Source organism: Vidua macroura, chromosome 10, assembly GCF_024509145.1.
Source record: "Vidua macroura isolate BioBank_ID:100142 chromosome 10, ASM2450914v1, whole genome shotgun sequence".
In the NCBI taxonomy this organism is placed as follows: domain Eukaryota; kingdom Metazoa; phylum Chordata; class Aves; order Passeriformes; family Viduidae; genus Vidua; species Vidua macroura.
The window spans coordinates 12,505,605-12,531,331 of record NC_071580.1 but is presented as its reverse complement, the minus strand read 5'-3'; the positions used below and the strand labels follow the sequence as shown (position 1 = coordinate 12,531,331).

Genomic DNA, 25,727 nt, shown 5'->3' with positions numbered 1-25,727 from the left:
TGCCGTTGCTTTATTTCACTTGATTATTTTCTAAGCGAAGTCTGACTTGAGAGCAGTAGAGGAATAGTCCTTTTAATATTGAGGATTTGATTCCTGTGTCTCCAGGGAAATTTGAAATGCAGATGGTGCTTGCTATGTACCTGAAAACTTGGGTTATTCATCAACATCATAATCTTCTGTTCAGGAAATGTATTTCCATATTTCAATCCCCCCAAGCTCATAGAAAATTTCTAGGATTTCAGGGTGGGGGTTCAGCTTTCTGATTAAAAGTCCTACTGTTCTTGTAGGGCATGTAGAAGTTTTTCCAAGCTATTGATAAAATGTTTTGTGGCAATGACTGAAGAATTAATAATGAAGGGAGTACTAGCATGAATGAGGAATTTTATCTTAGTGTGTCAGGGAGAGTTCATCATCTGTTCCTCAGTATGGAGGGGCTCTGTGCCAGCAGGGAAAAAACTCTGCAGTGCCAAACCAGGACTTCAATGGGCTCTATGACAGGCTGCAACAGTGTTCTTTCTTCAGACCATATTAATGGTTATGGCACATCTCATAAGTTGCAAAATTCTTCTTATCTCTATCCATGCTGTTATTCAAAGTTATTAGGCCTTGTTGTTCCGTGTATGCCTTCTTTGTCCCTCAGTATGTCATGTTTCTTTTTTAGGCTCTGGTTTCTGATGCCATAACACATGTACCAACTGTATTCCTTCTTGGCAAGCTGGTTAATGTGCCTCTGGACACCTTTGTATATGTCACTATATATGAAGGAAATGAAATGAAGTAGGCAGTGATTGGAGGGAACTCTGAGAAGCTGCAGGGTAGGTCTGCCATCCAGCCGGACCTCAGCAAGGTAGGGGAAAGCACTGGTAGAAAGCTCCGTAAGTTTATCCCAGACAAATGTGAAGACTTTCTCTGAAGAGTAACAGCCCTGTGCAGCTGTGCTGGTGGACAGGGACCTTTGCAACCTGGTGACCAGCAAATGGTCCTTGGTGAGCAGTCAAAAGTGGCGGTGTCCAGTGGCATTATTCACAGTGGTGTGTGTTCCCCTGGCCTGAGGCTGCCCTCAGCAGTCTGTCTGTGGCTTTTTCTGAACTCATCTGTGAGCAGTTGCCTTGCATCCGAAAGGTGACCCCAAGGTGCAACTGCTGTGGGAGGAAAGGGAGGCAGAGGCAGAGACAAACCAGACCAAGCAGGTGAGCAAGTGTAATATCTTCTACATTTTAATTTGCCTTTGCATCACACTACAGGTCATAGTCTATCCTCTGGTTAATGCCTACTGTCCTTTTTGCTATGTGTCACCTGATAGGCTCTGACATAGAGGAGGAGACATTGATGTAAATCATCAAGTTCATGTTCTTATCTTGCAATTATGTATCTCATCTCCAGGTTTTCACACTCAGTAGTACCTTTTCCTTTTCAAGCTGTCTTGAAGGTGTAGTGGATGTTGGCTGAAAGGATGTCATCTCTAGTGAAGTCTAAGTTGTGCTTTAAGGAGCTGTTCTGCATAGAATAAGTGCAAGTAAGAGACCTGTGTCTTTCTAAGATTTGAGGACAAGACTTTAGCAGTAATGCCATTGAAACGGCAGTGGTAAAAATCCATTATTTCCATTTCATGAGTCCAAATATATGGATGTATTCAAAAGCCCCAGAATGAATAGCAATTGATTTTGTGACATGTTCCTGTTCTTTTGAAAGTATATTCAATAAATTAATCAAAACTTTTCTCAATTAAAAGAAAAAATAAACACATAAGCACACACTATTGGAAAATATTTTATTGTTAGGCTTTTATTATTCTGAATATTTTTAATAGTGATGTATTCTTTCTAGAATTAATAATTATTAGTTAGTTGCCCATTGCACCTTTGACCTCTCCAGTTTGTTGTTTTTCAGCATCTGATTTAGTGTGACTACTGAGTCCAGCCTCCTAATTTTCAGGAACAGTCTGAAAATGCAGGATAGAATATGATGAATGAATGAGCAAAAGACTAAAGGCAGGGTGTAGCTTCAATGACAGTTAGTTTTATTTGGAGAGGAGCTAAATTTAAAAGCACTGGTGATCACCACTCTTCTGTGAGAGCAAGCAGACCCTGCAGACCCTTGTCAATGGCCATGGTGTGTGTGGTGTTCTGGTCAGCAGTGTGTAGTGGATTACTCCAGGATAAATTGTTTCCTTAGCTTGTGTCTGCAGCTTCTGGTCTAGGAGTGACCGATTCTTTTTTTAGAGGAGAGTTTATCCATCATCATTCTGTTTGGTTCCTGGGATTCTCATAGTACCTTAACCTGGAAGAAAGTCTTTCACTGGTCACTTAAAGGGAGTGCTGTGATGGATGTCAGAGTTCAGTTGTCCTTCACATATGCTGAGCTAGGTAACTGGTGACATTATCCTCATTTAAAAAGGCTGCAAAATCAGCTCTTGAGTTTTCTTCCATTATCTCCTGTATTTCTCCTGCACTGCAGCTGTGCAGGAAGCTGTATCTAGCAAACTGAACTTTGTTTTAGGGGGGTGGTGGAGGAGAGAAGTCACAGCAGAGGGAAGAAACACATTCCTGAGAGTCCTCATTACAGAGCATAAAGAGTATGGGAGACTGTTCATTTGTAAAAGTTGTCCTCCACCCTTAAGCAGCTGTTCTGGTTTTGTGCGTTGCCATGCAGTATTTGAATGTCTTGGGAAGCCACAGATGTTTGACTCATACACTGGACCTGATTTGATCCTTATTCCTATTGCTGGAGCCTTCTGGCTGAGATCACTGTGACTCAAACCTTGCTGCCAGCTCCCACTTCACTACGGAGCAACAGTTTTGTTACATGTCAGGTCTGGTACTTGATCCTCAGCTGTTTCACCACCATTTCCTGTGTTTATAGCTGGACAGTGGGGCTTGGCTGTGGACATGACATTTACTCAGAATTATGACAGTTTTCTGTGAACTTTATGCCTGACACAGATGTTTCAGAGAGAAAGGCACGTTTACATTCTGTGGCTTCAAAAAGTATTAAATTAAGAAAAACAAGGGTAGCATTAACATGGCATGGCTCAGATCAGCTGTTTTTCATGTATAGCTGTATTGCTAGCCCAGGATGAAGACATGAAGACAATTTTTGTGACTAGGAGGTACATAATTGGATGTATATAACTATATTCTGATAGTCTGAGGACATCCTCTCCATGTTTTTGTGGTTGTAGTCCAGTTTTGGACTAATATCTGTAAATATGTTTGCATGATAATAACTTCTACTAGATTTTATGGTGGAAACAGTAAAGTAATCATTTCTATGCAAAGAAACAAAGAATTAAAGTGGGGTTTGGCTGGAACCCTACAGCTGTTCTATCCAGATCCAGGGCCCAGATATGCCATCCCTCTATCATATGGCAGTGGTGGGAAATAGCCCAGAGAATCAGCCTGGTGCCTCAGGGGCCTTGTGGCATTTCAGAGAGCTGTAGTGAATTGGGTGGTAATGGGGTGTATCTCTCCTTTCTCTTATGATACCTCTATCTGCTTTGCTTTAGACTTCTTTTTGCTTGATCTACCCTTCATTGTTTCATTTTTTTAATGTTTTGCTGGTACTTCTTCCATTTGAGCTTATTCTGTCTTAAAATTTGCCTCTTGGAATAGAGGTTTAACTACTGAACAGATGTGTTGCCTTCATTCTACCTGCTCTGCCTTTATCTCTGTTCATTTTGAATCTTAGACTTTTAGCTCATTAAGTCCTGTGGAGCTAGAACTCTTCACGAGTTAAAGACACAAAAAATAATACTCTTTTCAGATCTTGCTGCAGTTCTGTAAACAAGCTACTTAATCATGCTTTTATGTTAATGCCAAAGAAAAAAATAAAAATTTGTTGCACTGTGGTTATAAACAAATGAATACAAAATTGCCATCTAAATATTGAGATGCTTTTCTGTCCTTTGGGTTTTGTTGTTTTTTAATTCCCTTTAATGCTTTCTGAAATAAGATTAACTAGAGACTTAAGTGGAAATGAATCAGTTATGAAGAAAATAAAGTAAAAGAGAAATTGATGTTGCCTGAAATCCTTTATGGTCTGAAGCTAGCAAAGAGGGAGAAGCCAAAATGTAGCTGCAGGGATTGCTTGGACATAAAACCTAGGACATAACTGTGGGAATGCATTGAGGTACAAGAGCTGGAATGCAACTATGTGTAGTGAAATCTGCAAAAATTGGGAATGTCATGCTCAGTGTTCGAGATCTGCAAGCAATTGGCAGCATTTTTCAGAACTGTTCTTATAAAAAAACTGCTTTTCCTGAACTTGGGGCCCGATCCAGTCTCTTTTTTTTTTTGTGTGTGTTCTTGGCTTGTACTCATGTGAACTGGAATGGAATTAGCAAGAGACAGTAAAACTGTGGTTGTGTGTAGTCTCCTCAGTGGTATAAAGTTGGCTAAAGAAATTCCTGCTCCAAATCATTCTTCCCTGCCTATATAATTTTTTCCAGGAAGAGTTGGGTTTTTCTGTAGGACTGAAATGTGAAATGTCTGATCCAATTTTCCAAAAAGCATTTCAGAAAACTTCCTATTACTTTTTTTTTTTCCCAAGGCAGGCTACTACTGGTAAACAGTGTGGCTCCATGAACAGTTATGCTGGAATGACTGAAGGAATGGGCACCCTGTGATGGCACCAGGGGCTCTCCTTGCCAGAAATGAGTCCATTTGGCTCTCAAGGCAATAGCCTGATGAAGCAGCAATGTTCATGGACTCTGAACAAAGAGTCATCCATCCTCAGTCTCCTGTTTTTTCAGGTAGCAATAAGGAAGGAGGTGTCCAAAGAAATATGAGCTTAGAAGAAAAAAAAAATGCAGTGCTTTAGCAATGCTCCATGAAAGCAGCTTTTACTGGCAAGTTAAATTTGACTGGCTTGGATATTAGACCAGAGGTAAATGATCTAAGCAAATGTGCCATCCAAACTCCCTGCAGGTTAATTGACACATGGCAAGTGCTGTATTTTTTCCTAATCTCATTGCAGGATTATTCATGAAATAGCTGCCCTATTTGCAGGTTTGAGCCAGGAGGTCACCAAAAGAGTTAAGAAAATTCCCTCCAACTTTCAGTTTCTTTCCTTTGTTGTTAACTTCAAACATATAGACTATTGTCTATACAAGAACAGAAGAAACTTATTTTGGTGTGACAAATAATAGGATTGATAAAATTTGATCTCAAATCTTTATCAATAAACCACGTTTTAGCAGTGATGTAGTTTTTCATCTTTATACCATCAAATTTCCGGCAATTCTTGCGGTTCTTTAAAATCTATGCTGTTTTATAGCTGAAATGTAAGTAAAACTGCCATGGCAATAAATGAGTTAAATGAATGCATGCCTGCCCCTTCTCCCCAGACTCAGAGTATTTTTGTGTAAAATTTTAAAGGAAAACCTCTTTTATGCATGCAGGGCAGCTTTAGAAGAGGTAGAAGGAGATGTGACAGAGCTGGAACTGAAGCTTGACAAGGTAAGCTTTTAATTCAACAATGTTTGTTCTCAGAAACATCAGAAAGTGTTTCGGTTTTGTTTTAAAGTTCACAGCTGGGAAGTGTCAGTGGCCGACCAAGCACCCTGCTCTGCAGAGGGAAGGGATCCAGGTGGAGCTCACAGCTGGCCTCGGAGGCCAAGCTGGAGCAAAGCAGCCCCGGGCAGCTGAGCTCACTCCTTCCCCGAGCTGAGGCTTGGCTTGTGCAATTCCCTCCTGGCTGGCCCTCGCTGCCCCCTGTGAGCTGCTGCAAACTCCTTCAGCTTTCACGTGAGCTCAAAGCCGGGCCTTGGTCATTGCTGCCCCGAGAGCCTGTTTGGGCTCTCTGTGGGGACATCTGCATACTCTTTGGTTTTAGAGGTTTCAGATCCATGCTGGTTGGTAATCTGAGGCACAGCAGCCAGGAATGTATATATATATCCTTCACTGTTGTGTGCAGGACTTGACTACTGTCAAATTCATCCTGCGTTTTGTCATGCTTTGCACATGTATATAAAAAATTATATGTAGCATCTTTTCAACTCCTTAATATCTGTTTTTTGGTTTCCTCACCTTTGGAAACTTTTGTTATTTCTTTGCTAGTATTTTGAGAGAGGCTTATTTTTGGTTTTCATCTGTATAAAGTCTTCTTTCCTTTGTATTTGTGCTAAATACTTTAAATTATTTTTATCTGTGTTTTCACATGGCAGGCAGATGTCATTTGTTTACCTCCTTAACTGCTTTTTGAATACAACCTTTCTTCCTGCAGCTGTGAATTGGCTACAGAGAGCTGGAGACAAAGATGGTGTCAAGCCTGAAGACTTGTTCTTTACTACTTGGAATAGTATTTCTAGTTTTCGTAGCTAATAATCTAACAATTTGCTCTTGCAAAATAAATTAAAAATTATTCAAAATTATTCAAAATAATTTTGATTTGGTGTGAATCTTGGTGAAACTTTTGGGTATAACAAACATTTTTACTGTAGGGATGTTGAATCTGTTTTGGTAGATCAAACAGTGTAAGTATTTAAAGATCTGAAAAATCAAACATGGAAGTTTGGCTTTTCCAACAGTATGAAAGGATTGTTTTTGGGGAAAAGAATTCTCATATTCCTTAAATGGCATTATGCAGGGCCTTGTAGTACAATACTGAAGTTGAAAGCCAAGCTTCTTGGGTGAGCTGAAGCAAGTATGGCCTGAGGGTAATAATTTGTCTAGGCTTGGTTGGTAACATTTTCTGATCAGTTGTTCATACTAAACTTTATTTTATTGTCTCACAATTTTGACTTTGGGGTACATTGTCTGTAGTTTTGTGCTCTCTGGAAGAAAGCAAGCCTGGTTCAGGCTTGTGAACTATAAGCAAAGGTGAAGGAAAAAAGTTAATGTTGATAGTGATTTTCTTTTTTTCTGTCCATTGTTCAAGCAACTTGGACATTCTTAATGTGGAAGATCATGTTTAGCTTTCCATTTTTCCTAAGGATCTGAGTCAACATAAAAATTACTGGATAACCAAGGCAGGAAGGATGCTTGGATGGTTTCTTTGCCCTAACATAGGATCAAATGCTTCTGTGTTGCTTTTCATGAAAATTTACTTACCATCCTTGAAAAATCTTTCAGAGATGAAGGTTCAATCTTCTGGTTTTATTCTCAGCTTGGCTTAGGGTGGGGGAATCAGTCCTAATGCGCTCCATCTCAAGAGAGCATCGTGGCAATTGCAGTAACCACTGTCTCTTACGTTAATGGCCCACTGCATAAATGTTTAACAAGTGGGAGAACATCCATCACAAGATACTGAGGAGCCTCCTATCAGACTGCAGTACCATGAGGCCTGAGATGCTGACTGAAACAGTGAGTGGTAGGGATGGAAAGCCATCAGACATTAGTCTGTTTGTGAGTGGAAACATGATTGATTTCACCTCTGAGATGGGACCATGGCTCTTCAGCTGTGCTTTGTGCACAGTCTTTTGCTTTCCTGTGCCTGTATTCTGAGTGTCTCAGAATGAAACAACTGGTGTGGATTTAATTTTTGTTTGTTTAGTGGTGTTTTTTCCTCAGAAACAACAATAACCTCATCATTTGCTTGGGTTCTAATCAGTTATATTTTAGTTGCTGTACTTTTTGCCTGTGTAAAATTCTCCCTTGAAATATGTGCAACATGTCAGTTAACCATAAATCAAGTAAAAACTAATTTTAAATGTTCATGGAGTGGTAGCTTTCCCAATAGCATATCTATTGACCTAGAGTAGTATTTTTATAGCTGTTACTATACAGTAAAGCTTTTCATAGAATCTGAGGGTGAGAATGTAACTTTTGAAATTTTTATTTTGTAGCCTTAACTAAGCTCAGTGTTTTCATGTTTATATGATGGTGCAAAAACGAAATCAAAATAAGCCTTCTGCTTTCTCTCTCTATACTCACTTTAGCTGGTGAAGCTTTGCATTGCAATGATTGATACTGGGAAAGCATTTTGTACAGCCAACAAGCAGTTCATGAATGGAATTCGAGACCTTGCACAATATTCCTGTAAAGATCCATTGGTTGAGGTAAGTTCTTTGAGGTGAAAGTGGAGGGAGGGAAACATAACTTAATAAAGGTTGGCAAGAGTTGGCAAAACAAGTTGAAGTTCATAGTATTATTTGCCTTTTTGCTGCTTTTTCTTTGCTATCTCTTTTAGAGTGGAGTTTTTTCCAGCTGTGGTGCACTGCAGGTGTCTGTGCTGTTTAGTTTCAGCAGGGATACGGGTCTGCCAAATTTCAGAAAATGTGTTAGATTAGTGTGTGCACTGATGATTGCAACATGTTAACCTGTTTTTTTTGAGTAAAAGTATTAAATGTGAAAAATATTAATTAGTGTAATATTAAATATTGTAAATTAATGTTTTAGATTATGTGACCTTCCCATATCTTTAGTCAGTTTGAATTTTTCCTGCTTTTTCTTCAGTTTGGTACTTTATATGCAGGTAGTAGAAGTAACATTTTTGTTACTTGTATCTTTAATAGATTTATTTGCTATTACAGCTGTGTTCTCCTTCTATCCTGGTGGTTTTAGTCTCATAATAGTGCTATAAGGAAAAACACTAATTCAGTAATGAATTTCCAAATTCTTTACTGAAAAGCTGTAAACCTCTGAACTGTTGCTTTTCAGCTGTGCTTTTAGTAGGGCTTAACTGTAAACCACTTCTATTTTCTCTTTGCAGACCAATTTGATGAAGTTCTCTGACACCTTACAGGAAATGATCAATTATCATAATGTGAGTATTTCTAGCTGCAACATGGCACTGATAGCTCACCTCCAGTTATTTTTGATAATAGATTAATGGTAAAGCCTTTCTTGTTGACAGTGTTTGCAAAACAATGGTTTAAATGGTGTTAAATAACTCTTGTTTATACTTATAAATATTTTATTAATGTTTTTTTACAAAGTATTTATAAATATCCACTTTTCTGCAGATTTCCATCTTGGTTTATTTTTCATTTGGAATTTATAAGCTTTGGTGCTCTAAGCCAGTAAATACTGGATAGTTTCATCTTTTTGAATCAAACTGATGGTAACAGTTATAGACTATGAGCTTATACCTTTGCTGGTCTGAAATAATGATTATCTTTTCCACAGTTGCTACTTTTTCCCCCTATACTTTATAATACACAAAATGAGGCACCTTTGATTTGCATATAGTTTTCTTTTTGGAAGGATAGCAGATTTAGGTAAGTGTGGAGAAAGGAGAAAATGCTAGGATTTAGGACTAATTGTAATTTTTAGCATGTCAGAGTTAATCAGAAACTTCAGTTTTCCCTGGTTTGAAAACTAATTTGTTATTTTTTTTTTCCTTTAAAGAGTTTGGTCTTTTATTCAGACGTTTATTCTTCTGTTTTTTTCCCTCTTTCATTGGCCCAACTGCTCTTTGTTAATTTCCCAGGAAATTGCTGGAAACAAACTGAAGTGTCTCCAAAGTGCTGAAAATATGCAGGACACTTAAAATGTGGGTTTTTCATACCACTGGGAGTTTAAAAGTTGACAATATAGAGAGAATGGAATGGAAGTTTGCTAGCTTTAACTTAGCTTTCTAAAAGTGTCTGATTAGGTGCTTTTTTTTTTTTTTAATGCATGCTTTTAGAATGGAAGGGAAGCAAAGCAGGTTAATAGCATTGTGTTTGATTTTCTTTCCATTATACAAAGTGTACATATCTGCACCTAATCTAATGAAAACTGTAAAAAAGGGACTAAGTGAACAGTGGCTCTTGGGATGTAGAGAGAAGGGAGTGCAAAGGTTCAAAGCAGCAGTACTGGAGCAAGTATTACTTTCATGTCAATAATTTCTGCAGATTAGATGGAGCAGGTGAACCCGGGCTGTCCCTCTTCATCACACATCTTTTCTGGAATCCCTCTTAACCATGTCTTTTATCTATGGCTTGCTCTTTGGGACACCTCTGGCATAGGTCCTGTATTATTGCTGCTGTTATTCTATGTGACGGTGGCTTGCACTGCTTTGGTAAAATTTGTCATAGCACAACTCTTCCTTTTGGGCAGTTTGAAGGCAAAAAGCAAAGAACAAACCATATTAAAGAAGATTTCTTTTCAAATCTAAGTAGGGCCAATCTGACTTCTGCCCTGCTTTTTTTTTCCCCTCCATGCCCTTGCTGTGCTCGGGCACAGTGAGGACAAAGTGGCTTTTACCAAAGGCACAAACATGAGGAATGAGGCACAATTGCTTTGCCAGACGTGTTGTGGTCCTGCATTTGCTTTTTGTGAATCTGCTTAGTTCAACAGCTCAGGGTGGCAGGTCTGTTGCTCACCAAGGTGACAGAGGCATCAGGGGGGAGAAGCTAGAGGAAGAAAGAAGAAAGGAAGGATGGAAGGGGTAGGAGATGGATGCTCACACTGAGTTCTAGATGACTGTAATTTTTTTCATGTGAGGCTTTGCTACAAATAAGGCCAGGGACCAGACTAATGCAGCATCTTCACTGATTCAGCAGTGGGGGAGTAGCTGTGACAGCTTATGGCAAATAGCAGCTTTCTTAGACTTGGAGTGTATGAAAGGTATTATGTTGACAAGGCTGTACATGTAGTCAGATCATGGTCTGGGCACTTCTTTCTGTTCGTTTAGGGGAAATGATGTCTATGTATTTTTCTGCCCATCACATTTTTTCTCTTCATTACTGTAAGCAGAATGCAAGGCTTATATTTCTGGGAGTCCTCTAAACATTTGAGTTCCCATCTGGTTTTATCTTTCGCTATTGATCTTGATTGGTGCACTCCCCAGGCACTGGCAAGCTTAAATGTCAGCAGTGGGAGTCCCAGCCTGACTTCCAGTTTGTCAAGAAGTTCTTTATTCTAGTTCTGCTTTTCTGGTTTCCCAAAGTGGGAATACAAGCAGGTACTTCCATGTGTTACTGATAGATACAATTCTGGTTGGAAGGGGCCTCAGGAGGTGTGGATGTTTGACTGCCTGCCTAAATCAGGGTCAGATATGAGGTTGAAGCAGGTTGCTTTGGTCTTGAAAACCTTCAAGCATGGAGACTGAATGCAAGATACAGTACCCCTGCTAATGAGTGGCTTAAACACAGTCATGTTTCCCTTCAGTGTGTCCTGAAAAGAGAGATGAGCTGGTAAAGGTTTTGCTGTCAGTACTTGGCATTGCGTAGCTTCCCATTTCCAAATCTTAATAAAGAATCTAAGATTGAGAAAATTTAAAGAAAACATTTTTTGACCTTAAACTTTGAGGTTTTGGCTTGCTTTTTCAAGAAACTTATCTAGTATTTCAAGATTTTTACCTTTTATGAGAGATTCTGTACAACTAGACCAACTTTATTTTTGTGATGCTGCCATCTGTATTTCTGTTATGCAGAATTGGAGGTGTAGAGGGGTTGAAAATTGAGGCAACATTTGTTGTCTGCACAATAAGAAGTGACAAAAGGATTTGTCCAGTAGCCATTGACCTGTTCCACTCCATCCTAAAACTCAGAGGGCAGATGTGAAACTGGAGGAATTGTGTGTTTTAATTTTTCAGTTAGAATTTTTTGGGTCATAAGAGAACATACAAATTGTCTCACATCCAGGTGTGCTTTGGCCTTTAAAAATTAACAACTATCATAGACTTTACAATGCAAATGAGTTAATTATATTTTGTGCCCTAGCCTTCCCAAATCATAAGAAATTTTAGAACCATTGCTTAGATCACTTATTCTTAAAAAGAATCAGCCATTCTTTTTCATAGTTCAAGAGTGGGTGTTTTTTTACAAACATTTCATGTAAAGGAGATGGTACTGAATACTCATGTATATTACATTTTCAATCCATGCATTTCAATCCAAGCATTCATTTCAATCCATGGTTTTGGGGTTTTTGCCAGAAGTTAAGTGCATGTTCTTTCTATGGTGTCATTTGTCTTTTAATTGTTGATAATTTGTGAAAGTTTAAGAACAAAAAAAATGATTCCTTAATATTAATGTTCCTGAAGAAACAATTTCGACTGTACAATTAACATAAATAAACTTCTTCTATGAAACTAGGCACATCTCATATTGTCAGGATGAGAGAATAAGATGCCAGGAGCTCTTATCTCTCCTTATAACCAAAGTCTTTAAGAAAAGAGCGGCAAAAGATGTTTGGTTTGTGTTGTTTTCCTTATTTTCTTCCTAATCTTTTATTTATTTCAAAACTACTGTGAAGGAATTTATATTTTGATACCAGAGACACTGTGGTATAATAATAATTCTCATGTAATTCTGCATAATTGCCATTTGTATTTCTCAAATGAGAAGGTATGAGTGCCTCTAAGTTACTGACCTACATAATAATGCTTTCTTTCAGATTCTGTTTGACCAAATCCAAAGATCAATTAAAACACAGCTTCAGACTTTTGTTAAAGAGTAAGTTAATTTACACTTGTAATGGGAAAATTATATATAAAATCGAATTTCAAAAATCTGATTTGAGTGGGTGTGTGAAACACCCTTCTTGTAAATAGTCACCCATAAATTGAAAAGTTTGTATTAAGGCTTTGTCAAAAATCACCCCAAATCACTGAGGCTTTAGACCAGCTGCAGAAATGTTGCAATAGGATGAATTAGTGATCTAATTACATATTGTAAATTGTCTAAACTTGGGGGACAAAGCTTTTCCCCAGTAGGCATTAGATGTGTTCAGTTACATTTCAATTTTGTCCTTTCCTTGGAAAAGAAAGACAAGAAGCTTCTGTCATAATTTGTGCATTTCCATTTGACCCAAGCATGTATTGAAGAATACAAAATTTGAAAAAGACACCAGCTATAGCAGTCACAAGCTTGGTCTATCTGGTGTAGCTTTAAACTCTTTTTCATGCTTTGGAATTAATTTATCATCCATATTTCCTAGAGATATTAGGAAATTTAAAGATGCGAAGAAACAATTTGAAAAAGTGAGTGAAGAAAAGGAGAATGCTCTGGTGAAAAATGCCCAAGTTCAAAGAAATAAGCAACACGAGGTAGAGGAAGCCACCAATATTTTGACTGCAACACGGAAGTGTTTTCGACACCTAGCTCTGGATTATGTTCTTCAGGTAAGGACAGCAATAAAAGTTACTTTTCAAAACCATTTGTTACATATGGTTAGAGACATATCCTTTACAATGTTAGAAGTTCTTTCTGTAAGCTTTTTGAATGCTCTGGAGATTCAGGGAAAAAGGAAGAACTTTATCTGCAAGTAATTAATTTTTTAATAAAATCTGAGAAAAATTAATTGATGCATTCCTATTGCTTTAATGCTATGGTATTCAGAGTCCTTGCTGCAATGACACAGTTTAATTTTCAAGTTGAGTATTAATTTTGAAAAAAAAACCCGTATTTTCCTGATACCTAAATGTTTAATGAGTTAGATATGCTGCAATATTTTAATATATTTAAAGTACAAACTGTAAGCTAGCCTAGGAAATAGAAATTACCTGAATAATTCTCATACAGGATGTTTGGTATTTCTGCAATTTTAGCTGTATGCTTTGGGTTTATTCAGCTTGTCTAGATGCCTCAGAGTTTGGCACAGTGCTATAAGGGGAGTCAAGAACTTAACTATGCTCTACCTTTTTAGTGAAGATCTCCCATAGGATGTTGAGAGGTGTTCTTTGTCATGCTGCTTTGTATTCTGTAATACAGTAATAAATTTTCTTTTGATACTTAAAATTCATCTGCTTCATACTTGCAATAATCCTGTTTTCTGTAGTTGTGTGTAACTCAGATATGGTGTGAGAGGCTGGGGGCTCCCAAATGGGTCTGAGATTCTCCTATGATCAAAAACAGAACAGCTCTTTATAATTAAGCTGGTTTTATGTTAGACATCATCATCTTGATTTATGACAGTCCAGTCAGTTATTTGAAGCTTAATTAACTTCTCTATAAATTGCATTATGAGTTGTAAAATGAAGTGGAGCCTGTCAGCCTGGGCATGTTCACAGACTTGGTGGTCAGTGGTCAACTCTGAACTCCAACTTTTTAAACACTAAGGTCGTTTTGGTGTTTAAAAAGTTGTGTGACTTATTCCCCACAGGATTATTTGTACTAGCAGTAAATGGTGGGGGCAGCTGGCAGTCACTACTGTAGTAGGCCAGTTCCTTGTGTGTGCTTTGAACTGCAGGTTGTTTGCCTCCTGGAATTTGTATGTTCAAAGTAGGAGCAGTTCCTGGGATAAAGATGCATTTAGGGTAACTGGGAACAGTTTCAGTATCTCTCAACGTGGACAAAAATCAATTCAGCTTTAGGAATTGTGTCTACTTGAGTGATTCTTCTGGGAAAATGGCTTCACAACTATGGTCTCCTTGTAGCTAGATTTGCTCTAGACTCTAATTCAAAACCTTTGCTTTCCTTTTATTTTTATTTTTCTTTGCCTCACTGGCTGAGGGTTTATTCTATACAAACAAATCTTAATTATTTATGCTGCAGAAAGTTTTCCAAAATAATGACTACTTAAGTATAGAAGTACAATCTGGTTTTGATTATAGCTTCAGCAAGTTTATTTATTTTGCTGAAATTCTAAACTGACGTAGAGGTGTTAAATTACAAAATCATGCCTGTCTCTGCTAAGTGGGTCTTTTAAAGTAAAATCTGCAGTTCTGGATGGCAACATTTTGAGATTAGAGAAAAAAGATAGGGGAACTAGGTGAATGTGAAAATTCAGTCGCTTTTTCTATATAATGTGGAATTCCTCAAATTCTAGGGCAACACCATTAATCAGTGACTTCAGCTAACTTAAAAGCACAGGTATACACAGAAAGTTACTTATTGAAACTATTATGTTCTTGCTTGCCTGGGACTATTTTTGGGGTACTTAAATACTGTGAGTCTGAGGGGAAAAGTAACCCTGCCCCCATCTTTCACTCTGCCCTGGCAGCAGTGCAACTTCTGCAAGGAGCTGGTGGGCTGGCTTAGCTCATGTGCTTGAAACATCTTGAATTCAATCTCTTGAAAATGAGAACAAATTTTCATTGAAAGGTGTATTATATTACTTCTAGCAAGTAAGTGGTGTCCTATATTTTCCCTACTGATCTAAGAAAATTGTGACCATCACCGTAAAGCTCAAGCTTTGCAAGTGTTCTCTGATTGCATCACTTTGATGTCATGACAGAACTAGAGTGCATCTTCTTTTAAAAGTATTTTGGGAAGTCTGATACTGAGCTGTCTTGTTCCAGTGTTTTCAGCTTGGATGTGATTATTTGGGGGAAAATTGAAAATAAAATTAGTTTAGAATAAAAGGAATTGCTTGTTTGTTCTTTTCTCCTAGATCAATGTTCTTCAATCTAAAAGGAGAGCAGAAATCTTAAAATCGGTAAGATATACTTTTATCCTCTGTATATCAAATATTTTAATCCATCTGAAATTAAAAGTATGATCACAAAGCAGTATGTTAAAAATTTAGTCCTTTTATTGATCAAAATGTTATCAGTACATTTGGCAGTTTGGTGACTGTCAGTTAGGACTTTACTGTAGCTGGGCATACATGTTTAACTGTTTTTGACAATCCTGGTTCAGATTTGAAGCAAAACTTATAGGTTTTCACTACACTTGATCCTTTGGTATGTGTTCCATCGTTAAAATCAAACTTTGTTTACTGAGAATTCTGCTGTTTAGGTCTGATTTATTACTTTGTAAACAGTAAGTGTTACTTATAATCTATTCTGAGATGAATTCTGTTCTTTCTAAGAACAGGGCAAATTTTAATATGAATAATATGGTATCTGCTAAATTAATATAAAGCTGTACCTGCATGCCAATTTGCTTCACATTGTATTCCCTTTTCTACTTCACTTTATATCTGTTAAAAGTTTATTGAGATGGAGAGTGACAAATTAAACAGTGCTGTTCTTTCAAATGTCTGAAGTTGCTCTCCCATAATTTTCTTGATTCCTTAAAAAGCAGAAACTTTACTTGTGTTGGTTTATAACTGCCTGCTATTCTGCTCTGCACCTTTCCAACTTGTTTTCTATTTTAAGGCTGGACAGTCTTTTCAGCTATGTTATAAAGCTTATGAGTTTGAATCATTAGTAAAATATTCTATAGCCCCTTTGTACGTTACATGTCCCAGTTAAACAGAGATAACAAAAGTTTAGGTGACATGAATTAGAAGTAGTTTTCTGCCATTAAGTAGATATCTTTTGTTTTGCTCAAGGAGTTAATGCTATCAACTGATTTCTGAGGTTTTTGGCTTGGTTCTGTTCTTGCTTTACTTCGCACATTAATTTTACAACATGGGAAGCTCTGTGAGGTATTGATCTAAAACTGTCAGGATATGAGAGGAGAAATTAAACCTGAAATTGTAGGTTATGTGAATTAAGTGACATATTTATGTGATATGTGATACAATTTTAAGAGAATAAACATTTACTTTGTTCCTTCTAGATGTTATCGTTTATGTATGCACATCTGGCTTTTTTCCATCAAGGCTATGATCTGTTTAGTGAACTTGAGCCCTACATGAAAGATCTTGGTGCACAGGTAACAAATTATTTTAAAAATACATAACTACATGCTGAAACGGAAAAAATCTTGATATATGCCTGCATGTCAGGTACTTATTTATTCAACAAAAAGGGAATTGTAGTATGATACAGGCAAAACATAAAAAATATACTGTAATGAAAGGAATGAAAATAGTTACAAACTGAAAGTTGTCTGTTTACTAAAATTAATACTACCTTTAGGATTTACATACTTTAGCATAACCATGTACTGCTCTGTGATGCCCATTGTGATATTCAGGATACTGGGTTATTTGGATTTCAAAATTTCTGTATATGGCCCATGTTTATAAATATATCTAATAATAAAAAGTAGATTAGGTTGGTTTTCCTTCTACTCGTATACTTTATTTACTGTATAAATTATGCAGTCTGAATAATTAAATTTGGTGTGTGTAAATATAATTTTGATGTTAGCAACTTAGACCATAAAACGGAAGTATGATTTTAATAAGTAGTGCAAAATTTATTTCCTGCATGGAATCCTTCTTGCCCAGTTTTGTTGTTTAAGAACAGACAATTGACACTTCCAGGTTTTCAGTGAGGGATTCATGAAAAGCTTAGATGGACCGCTGCCAACTGCACACAGGAGAGAGACATTGAAAATGGTTATGCAAATAGATTGGAACATACAGTATTGAAAGGAAGATCTGTCTGTGGTGCAGGAAGAAGACTCAGCAGTGTCTTGACTTGCTTTTCAGTGCAGGTTATATGAGCACTTTCTATTTGCCTCTACCTGAGGATTTGCAACAAATGCTCTGATACAAACCCCTCTATTGCCACTTCCCAAACAGATCCACAAAGGAGCCAACCAGATTTTCAAAGGTCTGTCCAGGTAAAAAAGCAAGTAAATGACAGCAAACTTTTACATTCATATTGGGTAGATGTGTCATTGAATGTCTAAGAGATTAAATTGTTCTGAGCTATGCAGTGGAGCAGACTGGGAGCTGTAGAAAATAACTCCAACAACCCAATGGCTGAATACTTATTTTATTTTTCTGCTGGACTAGGCCCCAGTTGGGTCTTAATTATGTGTAGAGACATGTCAGGTCTTGATGTAATAGGGGCACCTGAGCAGTTTGGGTGGATGTTACTCTTCCATAATTGTGCCCTTAATTCTTCAACACCCTTCCAGTTTGGGTTGTAAGTGTTGAACTGTAGTGTCTGGCTGTGTAACACGTGTGTCCTGTACTTCTGTGGAAGAGGGGATAGAGAAAGGAGACACAAACTATGGAGTTGATAGTGGGTTATGCCATCAGCCAGGCTTCAGTGTTTCCTTTTCATTGACGTGATTTGAGCAAGAAAACACAAGGTTATTTTTGAATGTCTGGTCATGCTTTTGCTTGATCTGGTAAAGAGCACTGTGTAGCATTCATTTTGGTGCTGGTATCATAGCAACTGAAGGAGTTAAATTTAGAAAACCCATAGCTAAGAATGTTTTAAATATATTGCATTTGGAGCAAGATGGACTGAAGACCCTAAAGTTGTACAACTTGCGGAATTGTTCTTTTGTAGGAGACCTTGGCATTTAAGTAATGGATATTTTTCATGACAGAAGCAGATTTGTAAATAACTGTTGAAAGTTTTAATAGTTGATGGCTTTGCAGCTTGTACTGGTTGAAGCTTCTGCCTTTAACAAAGTATGTTGTGACATAACGGGGATTTGCTGGATTTTTGTGAAAATGCTGTTAAATGCCTTCTGTTGGTGAGTGAGTTTTCATTCCTAGGTGAATTTTGTGTATGATCTTAATTACAAGGGTTAACAGCATCTGAAGTAATAAAATTTAACTTAAATAGTGTAGTTACAATTTTGAATTATTTTTGTCTGTATTTTCAAAATAACTGTTTTATTGTGATGGAATAGGATTAAGCAATTTTGCTTTCTGGATACTTCAGGTCAGGGTAGGATCCCTTGGGAATCAGATCATTGTATGGGAATCTTTAATAGTGTGCAATCAGAATATGAGCTTTTGCATGGAAACTATGTTTTTTGGTTCTTCTCATATGAAATGTGGTATTAGCTTAAAAAGAAGACATTTGAATTTTCATTGAGATGACTACTCAAAAAGCTAAATATTTTAGTCTGACTCAATTCTCCTCAGAATGCCAGTTAGAGCATTATGTTTATAAAAATACATTTACCAGTAAATGCAGTAGTTTGAAAAACCTAATTTCCTGAAAATTACTCAGTAATGCTATAATGACTGGGATTTTGAAAATCTAGTTGTGATTTGCTATAGCTTTTGATAGTTATATGCTGTTGGTCTCCTCTAAGACAATTGATGTGCTGCTCACCTGAGTGAAAAGGAAGAAACTCTGGTTTGAGCTTGAAAACAGGAATGGTGCAATGCTGCCTTCATAGTAAAAAAAATTAACTGATGGAATGAGCTGCTGTTAAGAATTTTGTTTTGTCTCTGGTAAATGTACCCTCAAACGCTTGTATTCAAGGTAAATTAGAGGTAATTGCTCTACCCTGAGTGACTGCCTTCTGTTTCATTTAATGGGGTAGAAGGAAGAATTTCTTGGGGGCCATGTGCAGATACCTGAATCTGAAGTTTTAGCAAGAAACTTGATTTCTATAAAGTTTTGAGCAGCATTTGACCCAGTTCTCATCTTTATGACAAGAGAAAGGGTTTCTCAAGGGTTGTTGATGCAAAACAATCTTTGAGCCAAATCTGTTTTAGAGGCTCGTGTTATTTTAAGTGCTGAAGCTACATAGATGTGGCATTTGGATACTTCAGCCTTCAATGTGTTCCTGTTTACAAATACCTGTAAAGGTGTGCAAGTGCTGATACCACCAGTCAGATGGGAAGACAGGGAGAGAAGAGTTTTAAAAAGTAACAGAGTATGGAATTGGATCCAGATGTTACAGCTTTCTGATGGCTCATAATTGTTGGAGAATGCCTAGCACAAGGGTGCTTACATAAGGTGCAGACATAAGGGCCTGTTATTGTCCCTATTTTGTCAATCAGGAGAAGTAAAAGGCTGGGGAAATGGCCAGAGCTGGCAGGGCCTGCCACTTGAGGTTTTGAGAGCGGGTGGAGGGGATCCTCCCTGTGGGTGGATCAGAGATGTTTGTCATTGTGCCCTGTGCCAGGTGAGGGACCCAGCTGGGAGCTGGTGCTGCTGCGTGCTGCTCCTGCTGTTGTGCTGTGGGCCCGGAGCAGAGGCAGACCTGTGCCACAGACGGAGAGCTGCGGGCTGCGCTCCGCGCTGCGCCCCGCGCTCCGCGCTGCGCCCCGCGCTCCGCGCTGAGCCCCGCGATCCGCGCTGAGCCCCGCGCTCCGTGCTGAGCCCCGCGCTCCGCGCTGCGCCCCGCGCTCCGCGCTGCGCCTGCACCACTGGGCACGGCCGCGCTCCGCCTGGGTCATGGCAGCCGTGTGTTGTGGGCTGCGCTAAGGAGGGTTCGTCGGGAGATAAGTACCAAACCAACTGGTCTTTCAGGCAGCATCTGCTTCTCCACTGCATTTCTTACTTCTAAACATGAAGGCCTGGATAAAGCAAACAAACAACAAAACCAAAAGAATCAAAACTATAAAACAAAAGCAACCAAAAGAAGCAACTAACCACAGAAGAAAACCCTCCATCAAACGTTCTCTTACAGGGCATCGTAAATTTCCCCTTTTTTTTTTTTTTTTGTGATTGTAAAAGGAAATTTTTTAGCTAGTGTCCTTTTTATCATCACAGACTTTATAAGGATACTAACTTAAATATTCTCTGTGACAATCTCAGTTATTTTCAAAACCATATTTTTATTTCCAAAATTAATTTGATTGGCTCTACCTAAGATTTTAAGCAGTCTTGCTCGAGTACTGCTGGTCAGCTGATCAAAACTATTGACACAAAATCCTGGTTGAGACAGTTCTCTCACTTTGTGGAGGGAAAAATCCATAGCATTTGCTCCTTCTAGTTTTTGCTGCTCCTGCCAGTGCTGCTGCATAGGCCAGCAAGAGCAGCTAAAGCATGAGTCATCCTCTTGGGAGACTGAGCACCAATGCGGTACAGAGTCGCATATGCTTGGCACCATGCTGTTCTTTGAAACAGTTCTTCTAATGCTTACAAGAAATGTACACCTTTGTAGAGGTTAATTCAGGGTGGCAGAGCAGTGCTTTAAACGAGGCTTCAGTAGTTATTCAAGGTAAACAATTTGTGACAAAGAAGTAATTATTCTGTGCAAATAAAATAAAAGTCTTGCAATGTCTAGACATGTGTTCATTCTTTTTTTTTTTTTTCTCATCATTGTGAAATCTACTGAGCCAAATTTCTTATGATAATTTAAAGATCCAATTTTTTGTTTCTCTTTACAGCTGGATCAGTTGGCTGTAGATGCTGCAAAGGAGAAGAGAGATATGGAGCAAAAGCACTCCACTATTCAACAAAAGGTACCTGGCAGAATGTAAAAGGCAGGCTGCACACGCATTTTTTTTATCTGTAGCATCTCTCCCCAGCATCTCTGCATCAGAACTACAAGGGGTATTTTTAGTGCAGAGACAGACTGACATGTCATTTAGTGTAAGGTTGGATTGCAGATATTAATTTTGTGCTACTGAACAAAATATTATGCTTAGTTTTTACTGAAACATAAATAGAACAGCAGGATTTATTTGAATGCTGGGATTCTAGCATTTCAGTAGAACTCCTAATTCCTGTTACCTCTTGAATTGAATAAATTGTACAGATTTCTGTGTTTCCATGCTGTGTGTTTGTAGAAGAGGTGTATATGCTGCACAGCCCTACAGCCATAAGTTTCACCTTGGACTGTGCCAAATCCAAGTGCACCACTTGGAGCTTGTGTGGCAGCTGCTGTTCATATGAAGAGCAAAAGTAAACTTTTGCAAAGAGTGGCTAATGTACTGGTTCACCTGTGCACAGATATGAAATTGAGAACGTTTAATTGGTGCTTTGGGGAAGATTTGTGCAATAATTATTTTTACTTCTTGAGAAAAATCTAGGTAATTCACGTTGAGGGAATGACTTCTGTTGTTTGGGTGTTTCAGAAGCTCTAGATCAGTATTGGTTTCACAGGTATAATGCTAGAAGTTAAAAAAATATTTCCACTGAACTCTCTGGTAGCGAGCTACAGGCACTTTTGAAAGGGATTAGATCCCAGTGTAAAGGTAATGCTATATTTCTTACTCTCATTCAAATATGTTCTGGATATGTTCAGGTGGCATAAATTTTAAAAAATCCCACCCAATATAAATGAATTCTGATAACTGAATAAATTCAGGAATGAAAACATGGTGAGATTATAAGTTGGGTCACCTTAGTAGGAGCCAATATTAATACTAATGGGAAAAGATAACATTTTTGGTTGCTGAAAACATTTTTATTGGTGCATCCTGTCATCCCTTTAGGAGTTGGTGGGAAGCATTAAGATTGCTGTGAAATTGAGCAGATGTGATGATGAGGGTAGAGCTGACATGGCTGTGCTTGTCAGGAGTCAGGAGATAACTGGAGGCAAGGAAGGGGAAGAAAGGGGAGAAATAGGAAAGATGGAACTGGAGAATTAATGTTGAAGGTCAAATTTTAAGTTTTTTGGGCTTAAAAACTCAGTTTCAGGAATGGACAGTAGTTGAGAGGTTCTCTGTTAAGAGAACAGTGGTGCTTGCTGAAGGATGTAAGTTATGAGCATTATCTTTTAATTTGCCATAGAAATAATTAGTTACCATGAATTATGGTCACTGCTGCTGTCAATGGTGTTTACAGTCTTTGTTTTTTCTTCAAATGCTGCTTAAGGCTGCTTTACAGGTAAACTACTTCTACTAGTTTCAATTATTACTGAAACTTTTAAACTTCATGAAACTCTATAAGCCATATCTGTGTGTAATATAAATATTCTTGATTTCTAGTAGGAGTGACAAGCACAATGCTGTTACTTTTATTGTTGCTTACTTTGACAATTTAATGCTGTCTCTTAAAATATAATCAGGGCAGTCAGAATGTACTGTATGTTGTCCTCCTAAGTTCTGTGTTTTGAGTTCTAAGTGTTGTCTCCTTCCTTATCAGTGAAGTCACTGTCACATTTTGTGCTGATAATGCCTAGACTCTGCTTTATTGGAGATTCCTCTTACGGCTTGTCCAATCATTTTCTTAGTTTCTTACTCAAATCACGTTGTCTGTTTTTGTCTCCTCCTACTTGCTTTTCCCAATCTTCATGCCAAGTTAGCTTCCAGCTCATCAGGATTTCAGAACTGTCTTAGACCCTGGATCTTTTTATCACTACTTGTCATCTGGTCACCCTGTCCCAGATGGCAACTTTATTCCCTGTTCTCTTCTCATGTCTTGTCATGTTGCTTTCCACTATGTTCTCAAATCTTCCAATGCCAAATCCTTCCATGTTTTTTAACAACTGAAACTTCTGAAGCTTATTGTATTGAATATTCCATGAGGTATATATGTATTTAATATACTGAAGTTCTAATCTAATGCTTCAGAATGATGCCTTTCCTTCATTGTGTGGATAAAGAACAGTTCCTTTTCTGAAATGTATAGGTAAGTGCATACGTGCACACACCTACCCACCTCCTCCCTGTGTTTGCATATATGTGCATATGCATGCAGAATAATTGCACTAATTAAATAACCCATCTCACTTTCCTGTATAATCATTGTCCTACTTAATTAGGCTGTTGATGGAGAGGCTATTAAAAGTGTCATGGAAGGGCTTGGTCACCAATACAGTGTGATTTCTTTTTTAGCAGAGCTGATAATCTGATTTACTTTTTTTAATTGCTTATAAATTTTGTGGTCTATTTACTCAGCAAATGTGCAGGAAACATTTTTCTTTATTTTTTTCAGTGTAAGACAATATTTTTTCTGTATTAAACTGGAGCAACACATGCTGTGAATTAATCTAGAAATTTCTTGATCATTCTGGGAAATTTTTGCAATATATTTTTATAAGGAAAGATTCATATTAAAAGAGTGGTGTCACAGTGTCAATACATTAAACATGACTCTTGTTTTCTGAGCAGTTTGCAGCCCAATGCTGTAGCAACATATTTAATTAAGAAATATTTTTAAAATCAGTTGCACCTGCAAACAGCTCCATGGCTTTTTGGTGGTGTGTCAGACCTAATATTTTGTTCTAAAATGAGGAGGATGATACAGGAAAAGTATTTGCATTGAACTTCAAATTGTTTTTGTTGTATTCAAATCCCTTTTCCATTAAAGTAAAAATCTGCTTCCAGAGAAGTGCTCAAGAAACAGCTGGAATGAGAATGATTTGAAAATTTTTAACATCTTGAGTAAACAAGGTGATAGGAAACCAGCTGCTACCACAATCACAAAGCAGGCATAAACCAGAGCCTCTGTTGAGAAGTTACGCAGGCTAACTCCTGTCTCCAAAACCAAAGATGTGCTTGTATTTCAAGTGACTTGTTTGCTCAGTGACACTCTGGCATTCTCTCACTCTGTCTTAGACTGTAAACCTTGTTACTTGTGGTGTCTGTTGTTTTAAACCCTTCCTCGAGGGACTTTTCAGCTTAAGCATGACAAACATCTCTTGCCAATGGAAAGGGAATGGGAGCAGCTTTCTGAATGGCGATTTTGCACAATTAGTGTCTCTTGTTTACAATATGCTGGCCTAATTTTTCAGGGTAGTGTTTTCTTTAGTACTTATGCTCTCCCATTTACTGCCTTTTTAAAAAACTTTAAAAATGCTGATTCTCTAAAGTAAAAAATAATTTGGGTTACACATTAAATGTTAAAATATAGTTCCTAAGATATACTGGTAAAATACTTTGAATGGCTTTCATGGCCTGATAGCAGTTTTGAAAGTAAATCAAAAGCTCTGCTGCTGAAAAGTAATGGAAGGTTTTGTTTTGGGAACAAGAAAATCATACATGGAAAAACAAAAAACATGCTCTGAAATAAATCAAGTATGTGTGATGAATTGATACGTTCATACGAGAATGCATTCACTGAAACACTGTCAGGAATATTAAGTGTTCTGTGACACACCAGATTAGTATTATTTCTGGAGATGAAAGTTGTTTTTTCCATTGCCAGCTGGTTTGTTGTATCCTATGGACATTTAAAGAAAAAGGGGCAAAGAAAAGGCATGAAAGCATGCTGTATGCTTCACTTATATAACTCACTTCTACATGTTTCTCTTCCAGTAGCAGCCAACCATGAAAAATCAGTGTCAGAAGAGAAGCCATAGATGTTTATTCTTTCAAAACTGAATGAAATGTGTGATGTAGCACTTCAGTGAAAATTACATAATACTGGCTAAATTTTCTTAGTTCTGGTTAGGTGAAGTCTACTTTAGTCCTAACTGACACCTAATTAGTTTAATTATGTTTAAAATGAAGTCTTTCTCAGTTGTGTGCATTCTGGCAGAATACACAATTCTGAATCACATACAGTGACTGAGTTTATTAACATGTGATTCTCTTATGCAGGACACTGGAAAGATATGGGTGTATTTTTCTCCACCCCAGATTATTTTTCATGATTCATTAAACTTTTCCATGCACCAAGATAAAAATAAACTATAATGTGATTGCTTTGGTCCTATTTTTTTTAATTGTAGAATAGCAGAGACTAAGATCAGAACACTGCTAATTTAGCTTCTTTTTCTACTTTTATCTGTGGAATTGAAATGAGGCAATTTTTTTTCTGATTGTTGTTCCTGATCACAACTTTATCAATGAAGTTTTATGGATAAAAGCACATGGAAGCCTTATTCCCTCCCCACTCCAGCTGGTAGTCTGCCATATTCAGTTAAAGAGATATTTGACATTTGCCTCTATACTCTGGTGTCTTTTTCTGCTCTGGAAAAGTGGAATTCAATCAGGGAAGTAATTAAAAATGACACTAAATGCATTTCATGAGAAGGCTCAGTATTTTAGATAATTCTGACTGAGAGTGTGACATGATAAATGATCTATATACACCTTCAAAGCATAGATCTGGTGTCATTGGAAAAGACAGCTGCATTTTCTGCAGCAGTTCTCCAAACCCAGAGGAAAATGTGATTACATAGTAGGTTGGACAGAAAAGACTGAGGAAATATATGTTGTCTTTAACTAGACAAGGAGTTTCAGGCATCACTGAGGCAGGAAGATGCAAATCTTTAGCAGATTTCATTATGTTTGGGATCTGGTAAGTTAGAGTAATTTATCAGTTTTTGGGGAATGTAGGGAATGTGACATCAGCGTGTCTAAGTTTGTGCATAGTAGTTTTCTCCTCTTTTTATTTTGAGAGCTTACATGAAGCCTTTTATGTTCAGCATGGTCTGATCTAGAAAACAGGCAGAAAATCAAATTTATGAATTGCTGAATAAT

At 37.7% G+C, this 25,727-nt stretch overlaps 1 protein-coding gene across 5 annotated transcripts in view; it reads left to right on the top strand.

Moving 5' to 3' along the window:
- Positions 1 to 25,727, top strand: part of ACAP2 (ArfGAP with coiled-coil, ankyrin repeat and PH domains 2) — a 70,715-nt gene that overhangs the window by 11,453 nt on the left and 33,535 nt on the right. For all 5 annotated transcript variants that reach the window (XR_008438541.1, XM_053985884.1, XM_053985885.1 and 2 more), the window contains exons 2-9: positions 5,399 to 5,456; positions 7,877 to 7,996; positions 8,650 to 8,703; positions 12,264 to 12,322; positions 12,807 to 12,990; positions 15,201 to 15,245; positions 16,316 to 16,411; positions 20,742 to 20,816. Coding sequence is in view for 4 of the 5 variants with exons in the window: in XM_053985884.1 (XP_053841859.1) it covers positions 5,399 to 5,456; positions 7,877 to 7,996; positions 8,650 to 8,703; positions 12,264 to 12,322; positions 12,807 to 12,990; positions 15,201 to 15,245; positions 16,316 to 16,411; positions 20,742 to 20,816 (691 nt within the window). In the remaining variant the exon portion in view is untranslated. The remainder of the gene's footprint in view (positions 1 to 5,398; positions 5,457 to 7,876; positions 7,997 to 8,649; positions 8,704 to 12,263; positions 12,323 to 12,806; positions 12,991 to 15,200; positions 15,246 to 16,315; positions 16,412 to 20,741; positions 20,817 to 25,727) is intronic.